The sequence below is a fragment of the Eumetopias jubatus genome, unplaced genomic scaffold, assembly GCF_037043125.1.
Source record: "Eumetopias jubatus isolate StellerSeaLion01/CBP00866 unplaced genomic scaffold, mEumJub1_p1.0 scaffold_10, whole genome shotgun sequence".
Lineage (NCBI taxonomy): Eukaryota > Metazoa > Chordata > Mammalia > Carnivora > Otariidae > Eumetopias > Eumetopias jubatus.
The window spans coordinates 119,821,100-119,840,991 of NW_028274816.1; the positions used below are offsets into that span (position 1 = coordinate 119,821,100).

A 19,892-nucleotide genomic window follows, 5' to 3' on the forward strand; every position below is an offset into this window, starting at 1 on the left:
TTAAAAAGGGAAGGAACTGAATCTACTGATGAAAGTAGCATGTCTGTATCTTTGAAGACTTTTTTTTTAAATCATCACTAAAACCATTATCAGTCATCTTAAAGGCAAGGACCATGTCTTATGTATGTTGTTAACTCTTGCTATAGTTTCTGGTAAATAGTACTTAGATGTGGCTTAAGTACTTTGAATGCCTATCTTCTCTATATAATCCATTACCCATCCCTGGCCCTAGAACCTGTGATAATCCTGGACAGTAAGTTAATTTAAAAAAAAAAAAAAAAAATCAGGGGGCACCTCGGTGGCTCAGTCAGTGAAGTGTCTGACTTGATTTCTGGCTCAGGTCATGATCTCAGGGTCATGAGATCAAGCCCTGATTTGGGCTCTGAGCTTAGCAGGGAGTCGGCTTGAGATCCTCTCCCTCTCCCCTGCTCCTCCCTCTGCTCTCGCTCGCTCTCTAAAAATCAATCAATCTTAAAAAAACAAAAAAAAAAGAAACAGGAAATTCATGAACTGTTCTGACCATCTAAGACACAATACAGAAGCATCAGTGGGTGGAATAAACATAAAAACATATTCAGCCACGCTAAAGACAAAAAGGAAAGGAAGGAAGAAAATGAAATCAAACAACCATAAGATATTTTTCATCTATCAGAGAGTCAAAAATCCTAAAAGTCAATAATACTCAATACAGAATTTAAGCAATCTGGCACTTTGTACTGTGTTGCTGGGAATATAATGTGATGTCACCTTTGGAAGTGGAGAATGTCTATTTTAAAATGTTTAAATGATCGGGGCGCCTGGGTGGCTCAGTCATTAGGCGTCTGCCTTCGGCTCAGGTCATGGTCCCAGGGTTCTGGGATCGAGCCCCACATCAGGCTCCCTGCTCAGCAGGAAGCCTGCTTCTCCCTCTCCCACTCCCCCTGCTTGTGTTCCCTCTCTCACTGTGTCTCTCTCTGTCAAATAAATAAAATCTTTAAAAAAAAAATGTTTAAATGATCAAGCACACTGCAGGTTTACCCTATAGCTATATTTACAAAAGTATACCAGGATAAAAAAATATATGTATACCAGGATATACATATGCAAAGATGTTCACTGCAACACTGTAATAACAAAAAGTGGGGAGGGGGGTGATAGGACCAAGCAAAGAACCTGTAGGTCCATCCAACAGGAGAATGATTAAATAAGTTGTGGCACATCAATACAGTGGATACAGACATTCAAAATAATATAGTAGAGAAAAAACTAGATGCAAAACAGTATATTCCCCTTACATAGTTCTGTTAAAGAACACAGACATATAGGTATATGCATAATCCTTTTCTTCTGGTAGGACACACGAGAAAGTTAATAGTGGCTATCGATGGGAAAGTGAGGACAGATAAACTTAATTTTCCATCTGTCATTTCTACATTACCTAAATTTGTCATTTGTACATATTATTTTAATATTAGTAAACAAATGCATTAAATAATTTTTTAACCAATAATTAAAAGTCTGTGGGATAATATCCAACACAGAAACCTCACAACCAAGTTATTGTATTGTGCCAAAATATTATGGCTCAGTTTTAAATCCTATTTTTGGTTACTCTATTCAGCAGCTGTGTAGACAAAGTTATGACCCCTGGAATGGACAACTGGTCTACAACTCTAACAGGGATCCTCCAGAGTCAGATGAACAGGCAGAGAGTTCAGGAAACAAACAGGCATACTGTCCCCCAGAAAGGCACAATTACAAGAAACTGGGCCTAGCCCGGATGGCACTATTCCCAAAGGCTGAAATAAGCTTCACTTACAGCAGTTTCCACTTTTGAAATTCAGTGTGAGCAGGACATTATGCAAGGTTGAGACTAGAAAAACATCAATGACAGAAACCTAAATCAGAACTCTAAAAACATACACTAAAATCCATGAAAGCCGAATGTGAGCATCAGCACTCTAGAATCCACACGTAATACCAATCGAAAAGGGGAATGGAAGGAAAGAGAACTAAAAATGTTATTCCTCTATACTATACCCTGCCACCCTCCGCCCCTCACGGTTACATTAACTGGGTTTACACTAGATTGACTTCAGTGCTGACAAACCAGACAGTATTTCTAAACACAAATATTTAATATCTCCAATTTTAAGTCTAATTATAGAAATAGTTAATGAAGATGCTATGGTGCTTCTCGTATTGCTAAATTTCAGGCTACTTTTCATCTTCCTCTTAAATCCTTTAGGACAAGGGCCCAAACCTTGGACTTACTATCAGTGGAAGTAACAAAAAATACAGTTAAGTAATTCAGGTATTGTTCATTAAGAAAATATCACTTTACTTACAGCCTTAGGAGCCACGTATCCACCAGGTGCCATGCCTATTCCCGTGGAGAGTTCAAACAGGTCATTCAGACCACTGCTGACCACAGCAGGAGTAGGTGAAGGAGCAAAGGTTGCAGGCACTGATGAGGGGATGAAGGACTGTCCCACCTGCAGGGAAAAAGGGAAGGGGGGCGGGGAAACCAGGAAAAACAGATTAATAGCCCTTAACATGTTGCTCTATATTTTAGTAGTAGTGGTAAAACAGTAAGGACACACCATAATTACAATATTCTTGGAGCTGAATTAGTATATTCTTTGTCCTCTTAATCATCACAGTTATTTTTTCATCATTGATAATATACAGACACTCTTTAGAAGTTCTATCAGAGAGTAATCAGTAGGACCAGGAACACAGTGATCCAAGATCTTTTCTGTTTGTTTCCAATTTTAGCTTCCATGATTCTGTGCAAAAGGCCTACATGTACCTTAATGAAGGGGGAGTCTGTTTCTATAGAAAGAAGAACCATCCAACTCAGAAAGCAGTTCTATTTCCACTTGGGTGCAGACAAGTCTTACTTTCACATTTAGGCATAAAATATCTAGTAGGAAACTCTCCTGGGGGGAGATGGATATTCATACCCCCCCCCCAAACTCAGTCACTTACGAGAAGAGTCTCCCTCTGAGTCCGCTGACTCTCTCAAGTTCTTTGTAGATGACACTAGAGAATAAGAGCATTCTCCAGTCAAGATGGGAGGTTCCATTTCCTTTAGCTCTTTAATGTCAGGAAGACAAAGATCTCTGTAGACACCAGAGCGCCAATCCCTAAAGATGTCCCTACACCACATGTGGTGTATGCCTCCGAAGAATCCAAGTAACCCTATGCTACTTTCTACTCTTCATATACTGCTATAGAGGTTTTGGTGTACAACACTAGACAGCAGCGGTGACTGGTCTGAGAATGTGTGCATAGGAAAGGCATCAAACAGGGGGCAGCGCATCCCATGGTGAAAAAAACGGATGGCACTTACTGCCGGACTTCCTCCAATGCCCCCGCCAAGGTCACTGCCAAGCTGAAAGAGAGAAAGGAGAGAGAGGAGAGAGAGGTAGAGTTCATTTAGCTAAGTACTAGATGCCCATATAGAATCTGTAAATTGCTCTACCAAGTTGCTGGGAATACATGCTGTTCAACTTGACTCCCAAAGCTTAAAGAAATTCTAGATTGCAAAGAAACATGTCCTAGGGGAATCGAGTAGTGGTACTGATGGTGTGTGGGAGTTCTGAGAAAACTTGCAAAGAAGATGGAGCTGGGACATCTCAGGGATGTTTCAGATCCAATCTTCTCACTGGGGTACACAGGCACAAACCTAACCGGATTTAAGGAATTTACATATTCCAAGAAGCTCTATCAACAAGCAGTAATGTCTTGAAAGTGTTTTATTTTTCCTCTAAAAAGAAATTTAAGGGAGAAAAAAAAGAAAAGCAAAGAAAACCTAAAATGTGCTTTGATCTACAAAACCTGCTGTCCCACTGAGAAGGTGGGAACCAAACCAGTATTGAGCAATTTCAAGCTTCAAAAATTACAGGTGGAAAGAGTGATTTTTAGAATTTAGAACTTTCCTAAGAAAGAAAACAGCTGGGAGAGGTCAAGATACCCTACCCGGGGAGGAAGTAGGAAAGCATGCAATGCTTCAAATCTCTTTCACAGTCGATAGTACTAAGGAGAAATGCTGTGACTTATCTGGAGATCACGTAAAAGGATGCTAACTATTGGAGAATTAGATGGACTTAATTAGCTAGGTGACAGGAAAATCATCATTCCACATGGTCTTAATCTAGCCTTTCCCCCTGTCAGGGCTCTGATATAATTCATCCCGAAGCCAGGCATCCATGACAAAAGTATTAAAGAAGAACTGAACCTGAAAATAGCTGGCATGAAGAAACATAAAACACACATACACACAACTAACAGTGCTGTATAAAAAGCGAACACCACCTTTTTTGGCTACAGTTCCGCATTTGCCTCTTCCCTAGTTCTCACTGTGCATCTGAAATTCCTCTTTGAATCACCAAATGCCTTGTCTGCTCTACAAACACTGTTTCCTTTATTATCTGTCATTTAGTGGTAGAAACTTGGAAATCTTTGTGCTGTGGTTATGTTAAAAAGCAAAATTGTACTGGTTTTCAGGATTTGAGAAAGCGGATTTATCTTCTCAGTGAAAAAATACATGAAACAGGGTTGCCAAAAGCTAAAAAATAATCTATCCTGAAAAACAGTGAGACCTATGACAAAATCCTGTTTCCACACCATGACAGAAAATGGGCTGGGCAGGTGCTTCATAACTAGCATTAATAAGCATTCTCTGCTCTAAGTTACAGAGCACTCCAAACCTTGAAGAGCCTGGTTCCTGAAGATTACTTAATGGTTGAAAATAAGCCAAAAATCACATGTGTAAATAAATAAAAAGGTTACCACAACAAAGAATTGAAACAACTGGAAAAGTCTGAAAGCAAAGAGAAAAGATATCACACATCTGCTTTCTCTCTGGTTCTGCAATAGCACACGTCTGAAAACCACCTTTTATTCAAACACTTATATAACATCATTTGGATACAAGGCACTATGGCGAATGTAAAGATGCCAGGCAATGAGGGGAATACACAGATGAATGAGACCCAGACTTTGCAAACTGGCAGGAGAAATAAAACATGAATGCAAAACCACACAGAATATTCTAAAGCAAAAAAAAGAGAGAGAGAGAGAGAGAGAAATACTGAAGGGAAGAGCCTCCTTTTGGCTGAAGAATAATGAAAAGCTTCAAAGAGGTGGTAGTGTGGGATTATAAAAGCAAAAAGGGGGAGGTTATTTCTCAAACAGCATGCACAAACACTGTAAAAAACATGAATAAAAGCAAGATCAAGAAGAAGGAGTGGTCCAATTAGACTGAGCACAGGGTAGATATGTGTTTAAAAAAAAGTCACAAAATAAGTTTGCAAAGGCAGGCTGATTATGGGAGGTCTTCAATTTTTTAATTTCTCCTTCATAAAACCTTAGAACGTTTCATAGAATAAGAGTACTAATAACTACTACAGTTGTGTTTTATCAACCTTAGATACACACAATAAATCAACCACCTGTGTGTGTATACTGGGGGGCATTTAAAAAAAATACTGATGCTGGAGTCTCACTCCCAGAGGTAGTGATTTAATTGTTCTGGGGTGGAGCCTGGGCATCAGAATTTTGAAAAGCTCTCCCAGTGATTCTAATGTATAGACAAGGTTGAAAACCAATGCCTTAGATAATTAATGTTTGGAATCAGAAAAGATTTACCTGTTTGAAAATGACTCTGGAGCTAAATCCTGAATAAAAAGAAAGCTAGACCTTGAGGAGGAGAAGAAGAAAAACAAAAAAAACCCTTAATAACAAAGGGGTGGATGCACAGTGTCTCATTTGTCTTGATGCTTTGATCTGCTTTGACTTTCTAATGGGCTTACCTCTTCTTCCCCTCAACCATTCTTCTCCCTTCTGGCCAGGCTTACAATCCAAGCTTAAAAGAGATGGAATTCTGTATGGACCTGATTGGCACTCAGTGGAAAGAAAAAAAAAAAAAAAAACCACACTGGAAGAGAAATGGCAGTTTTATCCTATATGCTAAATTCAATAAAAGGCATTGAGAAAAGGCACTCACTGGTGGTGTTATTTCCAAAGGAAATAAAGCCCATGTATAGCCCTTATTTTCTTAGACTTCATTCTTGGTATCTTTGAGTATTATATGAATATTATCTTAGCTGGGTAAGATCTGAATGTACTCTCCCCACCATGCTGCTTGTCAATTTTATTCAAAAACATGAAAGAAACTGAAAAGCAATCCAGGAGTCCCATGTTTATGTTCAGTGTATCAGATACAACTCAGCTTCAACACAGAATCAAGAACTCTGATCTTAAGAGACAGAATCTATAGGGTATTAAGAGACACATAGCCAAAAACATAAAGATTCACCTAACTGTGCTGTTATGTCCAGATAGAAAAGGGAAAGGACAATTTCAATACATGTTTTCTACCTAGCAAAACCGTAACTTATTATTCAGACTTTATTCAGCATCTTTCCTTTGACTGAAGAAGTTCCTGAGCGAGGTTATCATCCTCCTCTCGGAAAATATGACAAGGCTGATAGCACAGTGATGGGCAAGAGTGACTAATAAAGAGATGTCAGCATGGACGGGAGCCAGTTACCCAGGGAGTGGCCTCTCCTGTCCACAGTAACAAGGATGATGTAGACAGTAACCAAGAAAAAGAAAGAAGAAAGCTGGAAGGCTGAATAAAACACAGAAACGTTCTCATGTTGGCCTGAGCTAGCCATTAACCATGTCAGTTCAGTTGTTGGTATTATCTAGAGTCAGACAAGATTCATCTGCCCGGTCATACTTATCAGGTAGGGGACAAAATCAGCCAAATGAGAACTTGTAAAAATTCGAAGATGTCTGTTATCCAGTGGGCTGGTGGGAGCTGAGTGAAAAGGGCTAGGTGTGCAGGGCACGGCTTTAAATCTCCACCCTCGGCGTCTAGCTACCGTGTTTTAAGTGTCTCCTGGAGCTATCCACTTCCCACTGTCCTCAGGACTGCCTTACTAAACCTGCCCTTCTCTCCATGAAGGAAATGTCAGGACAGAGGAAGACAAAGACAGGTGAAGTGCCAGTTTCAGCAAAAGAGTATTTCAAATGCTCAAAATTGAGAATTTTCCTAAAGGCATGCAGCTGATACCCCAGGTCCAAATGGTGGCATGGTTAGTGGTATACAAGCCATGGTGGTCTGGTTCCCCTAATCTCCAATCTAAATCATAGTAGTTGTGGTCATTAAACAGCAACATCTTGCTACTGCCAAAGAGTGGCCACTTTACCATCCCTGAAGTAGTGCTGAATTGGGCTCAGTTCAGGCTGAACTACATAGTAATGTGTCCTTGTAGTGTTAATCGAGTAACTAGATGGAAAGCAGTGATTTCATGGTGACTTATTGTAACTTGTGGGCTAAAGGGATTTCAGTACAGTTACATGATTTCTCAACAGAGCCAGGTTGAGCCAAAAGTTTAGCTGAGTCTGCCCATAGCTCTAGTTCAGGTAGATACCAAAAGGAAACAGCCTCATCCAATGGCAATATATTACAATAGCAGAAATACAGAGGGAGAACTCATGAGTAAGGTTCTATAAGGCAACAAGTCCACCTGACTCCAAGAAAAAAAAGTCTTTTATAAAAGAGTATCAAATGAGATGGCCACTAAGCAGACCAAAAGAAAAAAAAAAGTCCCACAAATGATCACAATGGCTGGTCTTGGTTAACCCCTTTCGGGTAGGTACCTCTGACCAGTGCAAAATATACCTACCTTCTTCTAAACCTATGGTGCTGAGTATCTGAAGACATTCTCTCTCTCTCTTTTTTTTTAAAGATTTTACTTATTTATTTGACAGAGAGAGAGACAGCAAGAGAGGGAACACAAGCAGGGGGAGTGGGAGAGGGAGAAGCAGGCTTCCCGCCGAGCAGGGAGCCTGATTTGGGGCTCGATCCCAGGACCCTGGGATCATGACCTGAGCCGAAGGCAGACGCTTAACGACTGAGCCACCCAGGCGTCCCTGAAGACATTCTCTTAATTAGAGGTGCAGATCTTAAGCTCAGAAATTTCTCTGCTTCTGTCTAGAGTTACTACCTTTTTCATATGATGGTTTTCAGAATGGATTTAATTAAAGGGAGTCTAAAGGAATGCTTCCGGTCATATAGCTTACCAACAGCTCTATTATTCAGAAGCCAAAATAGAATGATGTAAAAATAGTATACAGCAATTCCCATCAAACAATGGAATTTAGACCAAAATCCTACTGGGGTCAAAAACATCAGTCTGTGCTTTTCCTATTAGGGTTTTAGATTTTAGAAGGCACATACCATCTCCTAGGTAGAGTGCAATTTTCAGCTGTTTGGCTAAAACATTAATTTCATCTTCAAAAAGCTATTCAGAAAAGCATCATAAAATATAACTAATTAAACTGGTGAAAAGAATCTGTAACCATGCAAAAGCTATTAAACTGATGGCTAAGGATGGACTTGATATGGAATAGCATGAGTTGAGATCATATAAAATCATCCAAAGACCCCTTGGCCTGATAGAAAAAAAGGCTTGTATCAACAGAAAAGTAGGGGGATATAAAAGAATACTTCCTAAGATGGGACAGGGAAAGAATGTGTCATTACTGGTCTCTTAGGTCCAACAGAACCCCACGAGGCGTATACTTCAAATCCACAGGAGAAGCTCTGCATCCTGTTTCATTTTCTTTTGCAATACTTACTACCCTACTCTATAGTTGTCATCTCAACTTTCCCCCACTAGAACATAAGCTTGCAAGGACTAGTCACAACTATATTCCCAGTACACAGAATAAAGTCTGATATAGAACCAGCACTCAGTGAATGAATGTCCTATTAACCATATAAGCAGGGCTATTGGCAATATTACTTCTCGGGGAGACAATTTTGAAATGAATCATTTTATTGGAGAAAATTATCACAAAATGGACAGAAGGCTGACAAAACGGTTTTATCAACTGGCCTAGTGCATCCTATTGGCATCGACATTTCCAACATACAAAATAGAACCAATTAGGGAAAAGAAGGACCCAGCCCCCATCCCAAGGCCGAAGTCCTTTCTAGAGAGGAAATGTATTATTGTCTGAACAGTTTTGACGGCAAGTTTTCAGAAGAATGCCCTGTGCATCATTTATTGGCTCTGAAAGCACTAGTGTTTTGTATCACAGCTCACTGCCAAATAGATGAGAAGATATGATGTCATGGCTCTGCTTACAAGAGGGTAAGATGAACAACCTTGTTCCTTTTGCTGCAAGACAGATGTATGAACTTACCCAGTCCCTCTTTTCACAAATGAATACACTTCTAGTCTTTCTCAAACATTCATATGCCTCCTAATGGCAAGCCAGCCCAAACTCATATACCCAGAGCACCCGGAAGGTATAGTGAGAAGAGGCATATGGCAAACAAGTTTTGTGTTCTGGTTTAAGCATTCATGCAATTTTACATTCTAAGCCTTAACACAGCAGTGTTTAGTCTGTGTTTACTTTCCTTGCCATCAAGTTAAGAATGACACTGCAAGAAGGATGAGCCACATTTATTCTGCAGCTACAAATGCCTCCTGCACTCTGCTGTGTACTCCAGACACCGTGTACCCCTGGTCTGAGAAGGACCAAAGTGAGACTGGACTCTATTCTAGAAGATGACAATAACAAACAAACTGGAGGAATCTCAGGAGAGTCTTGGGTTCAAATCTTGACTCTAGAGACTTACTTGCTATGCCACCTTCAGTTTTCTGTGAAATGGGGCCCAACAGAATTTCCTTGCAGAATTATTTTGGGAATTAGAAATTATAAAAGTTCTAAGCACAGGGAACTGGAACAGCAATAGAAACTCAGGACTGGGTTAATTATTCCCCCAAACCGCCTAATAAAAAGACAGTGGTTACAAAAACCACACTGAAGAATTTACCAGGAAAAACTGGGCTATAATTCACAAAGATTTTCTCCACAACACCACCAACTCTAAAACTTAAGCTCTTTAATCACTGCAAATCTTTTCCAGAGGAAGAAATAGGAAGATGCAAAACGAGTATGTAGTTTAGTCCTGTAGGCTAAAAAAACTAAAATTATCACTAAAATAGTACCTGACTTAAAATTTCTGCAAAGTAAAAATAAAAATCTGTAAGAAACAGGGTGGGAGGGCACACTTATCATGATGAACACTGAGAAATGTAGAGAATTGCTGGATCACTATATTATACACCTGACATTAACACTGTACATTAATTATACTGAGAAAAAAAAAACAAACAGAGTGGGAGGATTTGAAAAAACATAACGCTGCATTTAGGAAAAGGCAGTTTCTTCTCTAGCCCACACTATTCCAGCTGGGCACACTGAAAGGACATTTCTCTGGCTGGAAAACCTCTGTCAGCAAAGAGAAAGGGCACTCTGGATAATGCTTCCTTTCCGGTCTTGATGTACAATAGCACCATTTATCTAAATAGAATAATGCACAGCACCTTGGATGAACAAAAGGCTATAATTTACCCAAGGCCTCTGCTGACAGTCTGAAAGTAAAGGTGACAAAAAAAGTCAAGATTCAATTATTAACTTTAGTGAATCTCACAGATGTCAGACTTACTAGCAAATGGTGTATCTTTACATGTATGTAGGAGTCATACACATGGGCCTCAGGTCACCTCCCACACTACACCAAACCAGGATTTGCACTGTCAGAAAAGTCACACTACCCAGAATGAGCACTTTCTTAGATTCCATATCAGAGGCATCAAAAGACCCATACAAGACTTCTGAAACTAAGAAACAAAAACACTCCACCAACTTTTGTAAGTCCACACTTAAATAGTATACTATCCTGCTTTACATGCAGAACACATCAACCATGTAAGTTTCACTACAATTCAATCCACATCAAGGGGACAGTTAAGTTTATAGTAACAGAAGAAACTATCCACAGAGTTCAAGCAAAAGAGAATATGCTAAAGCAGGCAGAAACTAAAAATAGGGATATTTCAGTAAGGAGATTGAAAAGAATATGGAGAAAATCCATTTTGATTTGAGTCCTTAATGAAAAAGCATTCCATTTTTAAAATCTGAAGCTCTGCCTAAATCAATGATTTTCAAAGCTGCCTGTCTCCAAAATAAATAAGAATCAACTAGGAGGCATGGAGTGTGTATGTGTTTTCTTTACATCACAGCAATATCCCCACTCACTTTTTTTGGTTTAAAAATCACAGCTGTTATGAGTCACTATTATTGATGGAAGAAGGCTGGGGTCTTCAGGTATGTTGTGGCAAATAATGCTGATAAAGTAAATAAACAAATAGATAAGTACTTCCTTAATGACAATTCTAGAAAAAGCCTCAATTCACTAAATCTCAAAATTTTACAAGTACAACAATGAAAGAAGGTAAACAAGATCTAATGGAAGGATCACCAGAATACGAAAAGAGAAGAAAAATTATACTCTAGTGAATTTGGAAGTTTTAAGACAAAAGTACAGAGGGGCACCTGGGTGGCTCAGTCGGTTAAGCGTCCAACTCTTGATTTTGATTTTGGCTCAGGTCATGATCTCACGACTGTGAGATTGAGCCCCATGTTGGGCTCTGCACTGAGCACTGAGCCTGCTTGGGATTCTCTCTCCCCCTCTCCCTCTGCCCCTCTTCCCCACCCTGTGTGCACACTCTCTCTTTAAAAAAAAAAAACAAAACAAAACAGAAAAACAGGTGACAATCTAAAATACAAAAACAATTTTCAGTCTCCAATTATACAAAGTGAGCAAAGGTAAAAAGAACCCCAGGACTGAGCAACTAAATCTAAATTGGTCAAATTCAACTTCTGGCCAATTTCTGGTAGGCTGGACTACCTAACTGCAAAATACAGTAAAAATGTCCTAGGGAGAAGGGGAAGGAACAGAGGTAAAGTCAGAGAGGTCTGTTTTCGTAGGCGGTAGTGAAAAGGCTTACCAGAGTATAATTCTTCAGTAGAAATCGTTGCCTTGACTTAGAGATCATTTTTTAACATGTCTACCCAACTCCATTTGGAACTTCCTTTGGTTCAATGTTCTGAACCTTGGATGCAAAATTAAAGTAACCTGGGTATCTTTCTAAAATATCAATGTCTAGGTCCTGTCTCCCAGAAATTTTGTTTAACTGCTCTAGGATTGGGCCCAAACACTGACAGTTTTTCACTGTTTGTTTTCAAGATCTGAGAGAGAGAGGGTGTGTTTGAGTGTACACGAGCGGGGATAGGGGCGGGGGAGAGGGAGAGAATCTCAAGCCGACTCCCCACTGAGTGCAGAGCCCAGATGCGGGGGGACCACCTCATGACCCTGTGATCTCAACTGGAGCCGAAACCAAGAGTCAGACGCTTCACCAACTGAGCCACCCAGGTGCCCTGATAGTTTTTGTTTTGTTTTGTTTTTTAAATATGGTACTAATGTGGGACTAACTACGCAGCTGGAGTTGAGAACCCCAAAAGCTTAAATAAAAGGTTTGGAGCTGCCATATTTCATTAGCGGCACACCACTGACCCCTATGGGTAGGGTTCCCTTAGACAGCAATGATAAAAGCAGCAGAAACCATATAGAGGCCTTGCTGTCCGCCCTTCTGAAGTGAACACTAAGGTAACTTGAGTGCTCCTTGCCAGGTGAACATGTAACTCTAAACCAGGCCAAATTTTACATTGCCTGGGTGAAAAGCTACCACTCCCAGCAACACTATTCTTCCTACAGAGTAAAAGAAGGACCTTTCCTTCTTTTATTATTACCCAAAAATAATTTCAGGAGTTCCTTGCCCTCCCTCAATTTGGGGTAGAGGAGGAGCCCTCTTTCCAGGAGTGTGTTTACTGCTGAAGTCAAGACAAAAAGGCATCCGGGTTTACCAACAGCTATGATTCAAGCACCAAACTGAAGTGGTTCACAGTGGTCCCAGAAATTCTACGGTTTTATGCAAAATATGGCCCATGGAGCTGGGAGCTTGTTAGAAATGCAGACTCCTCGGTTTCATCTCAGACCAACTAAATCAGAATCTGCCTTATACAAGATCTCCAGGAGATAGATAGGATTTATATAGATTTACATTATAGTCTGAGAAGCACTGCTGTAAGGAAAAGATTCATTCAAGAAACAGCACTATATAGATTAAGTAAAAACTCTGAGGACTATTTCCCTCTTTAAATTAGATAATTTACAAAACAACAATAAAAGCATTTTAAAATGGCACAGTCTAGAGCTGCCTTGGAAACTCACCTTCCACACAGCCAGATTTAGGCCTTCCTTGTGATGGTCTCTTAAAAGGATCTTAGTTCTCTGAGTGAATATATATTTAACCCCATATAGATCCAAAGCAAAAAGGGCTTTTACTCATTTTGATTTGAGATATATTTATATCACAGAATAAGCTGAAACCTGCATGACCTTCTAGGGCTATGACACCAAGTATACCATTTTGAAACCTGAAGTCAGGAAGAGGTAAAATACAGAGTTACGTAGGAACATTGCTGGGCCTCCATAGCAAAGGCTGTATAATATTTACAAATTCAAATGGGAAAACAACGTACTCCCCACCCCAAAAAGAGCATCCTTTACAAAAAAAGAAAGAAAGAAAGAAAAAGGCCCATGTGTAACTCTGGCTACTACAACCTAAAACTGTAACATTTTTTTTCCTACTTGAAGTAATACTTGTGGGAATTTTAACAGATGAATGGATAGATAAACAAAATACAAGGAGAAAACTCAAGGGCATTAAGGGCCAGCAACTGCTAATACAAAGCCACACAGAAATACCACGTCCCTTTCCTTCCATGCTAAAGTGGATCAAGAAGCAAGAGCATAAAATCCCAGGCCAGACAACATTAAAATATAGGGCCTCTTTCTTCCCTCCACCCTTCAAGCTTAATTTCTTTGTCATTCTTAGGTTCAATGAGCCCATCATTTTGTCAGCCACCAGGTAAATTAACAAATAGGGTTGTTAAGGCATAAACTTGAGTTGAGGAGGATGTAACACTTAACTGGTGGGTGATGTGTCAACAAGAACAGGAAGAACGATTTCAAAGGTTATGTGGAGTTTCTGCGAGAATCCGTTAATATGTCAGTATTCACTTTTTAGTCTTCTGAAAGACTCCACAGACCCTTTTGAGTCTACAGGGAGGCTACGTAGCCATGCAGAATGATCATATGAGGAAGCTATTCTTAGATAATTGGTCAAATCCACTCATTAAAGATATGAATATGAAAAGCAAATGCTTACATTCCCAAGAAAGATAATAAGGAGTGCTACTTGCAGCCCTATGAGCTGGTATCTAGAGCCTGGTCAGTGTACAGACTCTGAAAGCAGTGACTTTCCATTAGTAAAATGCACAACCCACAGAGATATGACTGTAACCCTATTTTCTTAGACCCTCTGCCAGCCAAGAATTAAATGTACCTGTACTGGCTGGCATAAATCCCAGACATAATGCTGCTCATAAGGTAGAAGAGAAAATGCTGGTGTGTGTAGCAGAAAGTGAGGCTGTTTAGTTTATGTAATCTCTGAGAACATATATTTTTGTATCTATGGCATGTCTTCTAATTTCTTTTTTCTTTTTTTTTTTTTAAACTGCCTCTGAGAGTTTATTTTTTTTTCTTTTTAATTTTTTATTGTTATTTTAATCACCATATATTACATCATTAATTTTTGGTGCAGTGTTCCATGATTCATTGTTTGTTCATAACACCCAGTGCTCCATGCAGAACGTGCCCTCCTCAATACCCATCACCAGGCTACATGTCTTCTAATTTCTGATGTTGGGAAGTAAGTTTGTTGGGCGTCTTTGCAGACAAACATGTACAAGTGTCTAGCTAAAAGAGCCCCTCTAATTCCACCACAATTAAAAACCTGGTTTGTAGAGAGCCATGTGATGTGACACATCCATATGTGTGTATATATATATACCTGATATATAAGTTACTTTTCTGGTCTTCTCTACACAGATGGAAGGTCATCCTTAATATTTCTCATTTATCTTGTACCTCAACAAAAACTAATTTTAGTTCCCACCGGTGGCACATATTCACAGATACTCTGGACTTTGAAGCCTTTTATTATTAGAATCCTGGAAGCTAATTAAATTGGAAGTATGGGTGGGAGGAAGAAGGGGGGCAAAAAGAACCAATCAAGCAGTACTCCCCAACTGTAATAAAGGTACATTTTTTACACAAATGGCTCAAATGGCTGCCTCAAAACCTTACAGAATTGGGGCATAAACCAATAAAATATAAAAAAGGCAAAGGTTTGAAAGTCTCAAGATAGGATGATCTCTCTGAGGTCATTTAAATGCTGTTCAGGAAAAAAGGAACTACAGGGGCTATCCAGAGTTAAGAAGCAGGAGTACTAAGCTCTGGAAAGGATACCAAATATTAAGATTGCTGAATAGGTTGGCTAAATATCAAAAGTTCTATTTAGAGGCAGGACAACAAAACAATCCCGCACAGTTGTAAACATGCCCCATAACAATTAATTAATTGACAATATCAATTAATTCTGTGAAGATAAAAAATCCTGTCCTTTATCAAAGGACATTGCTCTGCTCATCAAGGAAAGGCCTAGTTCTAAAAAGCTGAATAATCTAAAGCTCTTTAGCATATCAAAAATTTAAAATAACCAAAAGAAAGAAGGAAGAAAGATACTTACCAGACTATCTAGTCCTCCTCCCAAGAGATCCACTGCTCCCATCTGCATGGAGGACACCTGTGGCACATTGACTGGGGGACCGAGGTCAAGGTTTAAAAGGTCTCCTAGAAGGTCACCTTGAGAGGGGATCACCTGAGGCTGTTCCAGGTTCGTGGCTGTGGTGGTGCCAACAGGGCTGTCACCTGCATCAGTGCTGCAGTCACACACACACACACACACACAGAGGGGAAAAGAGAAAAGTCAGTTTCACCCAGGACACAATAACAAGGCACAAGTGAATGTCAGATCTATAAAACACAGGAGGAGGAAAAAAACAAACAAAAAACAAAAATATAAAACTTATTTTTTTTTGCAGTATTATTTTTTAAAAGATTTTATTTTTAAATAATCTCTACACACGATGTGGGGCTCAAACTCACAACACCGAGATCAAGAGTTGCATGCTCTACAGACTGAGCCAGCCAGGTGCCGCCAAAATCAGCAATTCTTATTTTTATCAAAATATAGTTGCTAAGGTCTTTCTCGACTCCATCTTCGCGGTAGTGGCTGCAGTGCCCGCAGTTCAGTCGCCGACATACAGCTCTTTGTCCGCGCCCAGGAGCTACACACCCTCGAGGTGACCGGCCAGGAGGCGGTCGCCCAGATCAAGGCTCATGTAGCCTCCCTGGAGGGCATCGCTCCAGTAGATCAAGTCGTGCTCCTGGCAGGCACGCCCCTGGAGGATGAGGCTACCCTACCTAGGTCAGTGTGGAGTGGAGGCTCTGACCACCCTGGAAGTAGCTAGCCACATGCTTGGAGGTAAAGTCCATGGTTCCCTGGCCCGTGCTGGGAAAGTAAGAGGGCAGACTCCCAAGGTGGCCAAACAGGAGAAAAAGAAGAAGACAGGCCAAGCCAAGCGGTGGATGCAGTACAACCAGCGCTTTGTCAACGTTGTGCCCACTTTTGGCAAGAAGAAGGGCCCCAATGCCAACTCTTAAGTAAACTGTGATCCTGGCTCTCCCAAATAAAGCCACTTAGTTCAGTAAAAAAAAAAAAAAATATATATATATATATATAGTTGCTAAAATGAAAATAAAAGTATACTATATAATGCAGTCAGTCAATTTTAACTGAGCACCTACACTATAATAGAGCATTATAATGAGAACCTTCGAGCCATATGTTTTAAAAAGAAAAGCTATTTCCTGTCCTCAAATAACTTAAACAACAACAAAAAGCTGCATTTACAAAATGACTGCAAAGCACATTCACTGTGTAATAGCAGAAATGAGTACTGTATGAGCATCTGCACAATGACGGGATACAGCTCAGAAACAAAACAAGCCAGGTAGGGCTGATTCTAAAAGCTTTGGAGAATGGTTTTATGACTAGATTTTGAAGAACAGCACAGTTGCGAGGAACTACCAGGGAGAGACTTATCTTAAAGGAACGGATGGTTTGTGCAAAGGCACAGAAATGAACAATCTGACATTAGGGGTGGTAAAAAAATTTTATTGGCAGGAGCAAAAATTGGGATTAAGATTTTGGGAAAGAGAAGATGAGGGAGATAAAACTGAAAACTAGCCTGGGAAGTTAATTTTTTTGATAGGCAATGCAGAATCACTTTGATTTGTTGAACGAAGAACTAAAAGTAACATTACAGAAACATGACTCTAGCAGCTGTGTGTCAAATGGACTGAAGTTGGAAGAATGAGTGTGGAGATCAGCAAACAGTAATCTAAACAGCTACTGCCACCATACATAAAAATAAAAAGTGGTGGGGCGCCTGGGTGGCTCAGTCGGTTAATCGTCTGCCTTCGGCTCAGGTCATGATCCCAGGGTCCTGGGATCGAGCCTCGCATCGGGCTCCCTGCTCAGCGGGAAGCCTGCTTCTCCCTCTCCTACTCCCCCTGCTTGTGTTCCCTCTCTTGCTGTCTCTCTCTCTCTCTGTCAAATAAATAAATAAATAAATAAATAAATAATCTAAAAAAAAAAAAAGTGGTGAGTTCCATGAGATAACAGATGTTGCTGGGTCAACTGGATAGCTGTGTGAGGGAAAAAATGAGCCTTGACTTTTGTACCTCACAAAATAAAAATTAAAGAGACAAAGCCAACATAAATGTGAAGGGGAAAATCTAGGAGAGTCCCTTGATGGCCTTGGAGTAGACAAAAGTTTCCACAGAAAACACTAAGTATAAAAGAAAAAAAATGATCTGGACTTCACTAAAACTGAAAGCATCTTTTCTTCAAATAACACCATCTAGAGACAACAAGAGAAAGTATGTTCCAGACTACAAAAAACGATGCTCACAACGCATGTTATCTGACAAGACATGTACCGAAATCACATAAAAGATTCCTATATATCATTCAATTATTATATAAAGAATTCCTAAAATTGAAAAGAGAACTCATTAAAAATGAGAAGATTAGGCATATCACAAAGGAGGATCTACTAGCAGTCTGTACACATGAAGAGGGACTTAAGCCATCTCTAATCAACAGGAAAATGCAAATAAAAACCAAAGCAAGACCCTATCACATATCTGCCAGAATGGCAAAAATTAACATGACTGACAACCCCAAGTGCTCATCAGGATGTGGATCACCTAGAACTCATACACAGCTGGAAGTATACGCTGGTATGATCTCTTGGGAAAACTGGCAGTGTCTCCGACAGCTAAATATACATCTATTCTATGACCCAGCAATTCCATTCCTAGTTGTATACACAAGAGAAGTAAGTATATAAGTCTATTAAGACGTACACAAGAATATTCATAGCAGCTTTATCTGTAAGAGCCCCAAACTGAAAAAAATCCAAAGGTACATCAACAGAAGATATAAGTAAATTGTGGTATATTGGGGCAATGGAATACTATATACCAATAAATAGAAACATATAATTGATTTATATTGTGTTCAAGAATAAGCAAAACTGTAGTGATAGAAGTCAAAACAATGGTTATCTTTGGAGAGTGGGTATTAACAGAAAAGGGGCATGAAGAATCTTCTAGGGTGCTGGAAGTATCTCATCAGGGTGGTGGTTATGATTGTATATATATGTAAAAATCTACTGAGCCATATACAATAAGGTTAGTGTACTATTAAGATTATTATAAATGATATATCAATTTAAAAAGTGGGGGTGGGGTAAGAGGGGAAAATCCCACAAAGAAAATTCCAGGCTCAGATGGCTTCACTGTGAATTCTTCCAAACATTTAAGAACAAAGTAAAACCAATCTCAGAGAATTTAAAAGAGAACAGAGAATGACAATTAAGAAAATCTGAAAGTAGTTAAGACTGCTTATGCAATATTAAATAATTATTTCTAATTTTCTTAGGCTGGGTAATTTACTGTGATATAAAAAAAATAAGTCCTTGTCTATTAGAGATACCAAGTAAAGGTGAAACAATAGGAAGTCTGGGATTTGATTTAAAATACTCCATCTCCGTCAAAAAATAAAAAATTGTAGGGGTGATACATGAAACAAGCTTGGCAAAATAGTGAGAACTGGTGAAGCCGAGTGATGAGTACATAGGAGTTTGTTATCCCACTCTATCTTGCACGTTTTCTAAGATTTATATAATACGAAGAAAAAAATAATGTAAAAATTCCATTAACAACATTTTCTTGAACATGTAAGAGAGAAGAATGAATAATCAAAGTCAAAGAATAAATAAACAAAAACTAAGAAGCAAAAGACTGGTGATGCTCCTCATAATGACAGAGGAACCTGAAGGGATGATGGGAAAAATAAATGCTGTTTCCAATTGTTAAATTTCAGGTAAGAAAAACAACTGAAGTCCAACAGATAGCTAAGGACAAGGGACTGGCAGTCAGAGTTCAAGAAGTAAATTGGAAAGAAATTCAAAAACACATCTCAGGTGAAATCAGCAAAGCACCACAGGTGTGGCAGTGAAGAGTAGGTGGTCTAGAGTAAGAAGACAAAGATCAAGTGTTGGCTCCAAATATTACCAGCTGTGTGATCTTGGGCAAGTGACAACTTTTCTGAGACAAAGATTCCTCATCAATAAAATGGTAACCACGTCACAGGGATCTATTTTAGACAGGATAAAATGAAAACATGATATAAAATGTAAAGCCCTATAAGAGATCAGGGGCTGGGGCGCCTGGGTGGCTCAGTCGTTAAGCGTCTGCCTTTGGCTCAGGTCATGATCCCGGGGTCCTGGAATTGAGCCCCGCATCGGGCTCCCTGCTCAGCAGGAAGGCTGCTTCTCCCTCTCCCGCTCCCCCTGCTTGTGCTCTCTCTCTCCTGCCTCTCTCTCTGTCAAATAAATAAATAAAATCTTAAAAAAAAAAAAAGAGATCAGTGGCTGTG

The 19,892-nt window shown here is 39.6% G+C and overlaps 1 protein-coding gene and 1 pseudogene across 4 annotated transcripts in view; one reads left to right on the plus strand and one right to left on the minus strand.

Annotated features, from left to right (window-relative positions):
• Positions 1-19,892, minus strand: part of AP2B1 (adaptor related protein complex 2 subunit beta 1) — a 122,156-nt gene that overhangs the window by 42,459 nt on the left and 59,805 nt on the right. For 3 of the 4 annotated variants that reach the window (XM_028108996.2, XM_028108998.2, XM_028108997.2), the window contains 3 exons: positions 15,570-15,762; positions 3,335-3,376; positions 2,328-2,474 (listed from right to left, as the gene is read on the minus strand). In XM_028108996.2, the coding sequence (XP_027964797.1) occupies positions 2,328-2,474; positions 3,335-3,376; positions 15,570-15,762 (382 nt within the window). The remainder of the gene's footprint in view (positions 1-2,327; positions 2,475-3,334; positions 3,377-15,569; positions 15,763-19,892) is intronic. The other variant, XM_028108999.2, reaches the window with a different exon arrangement.
• On the plus strand, positions 16,090-16,546 carry LOC114213845 (ubiquitin-like FUBI-ribosomal protein eS30 fusion protein pseudogene; annotated as a pseudogene).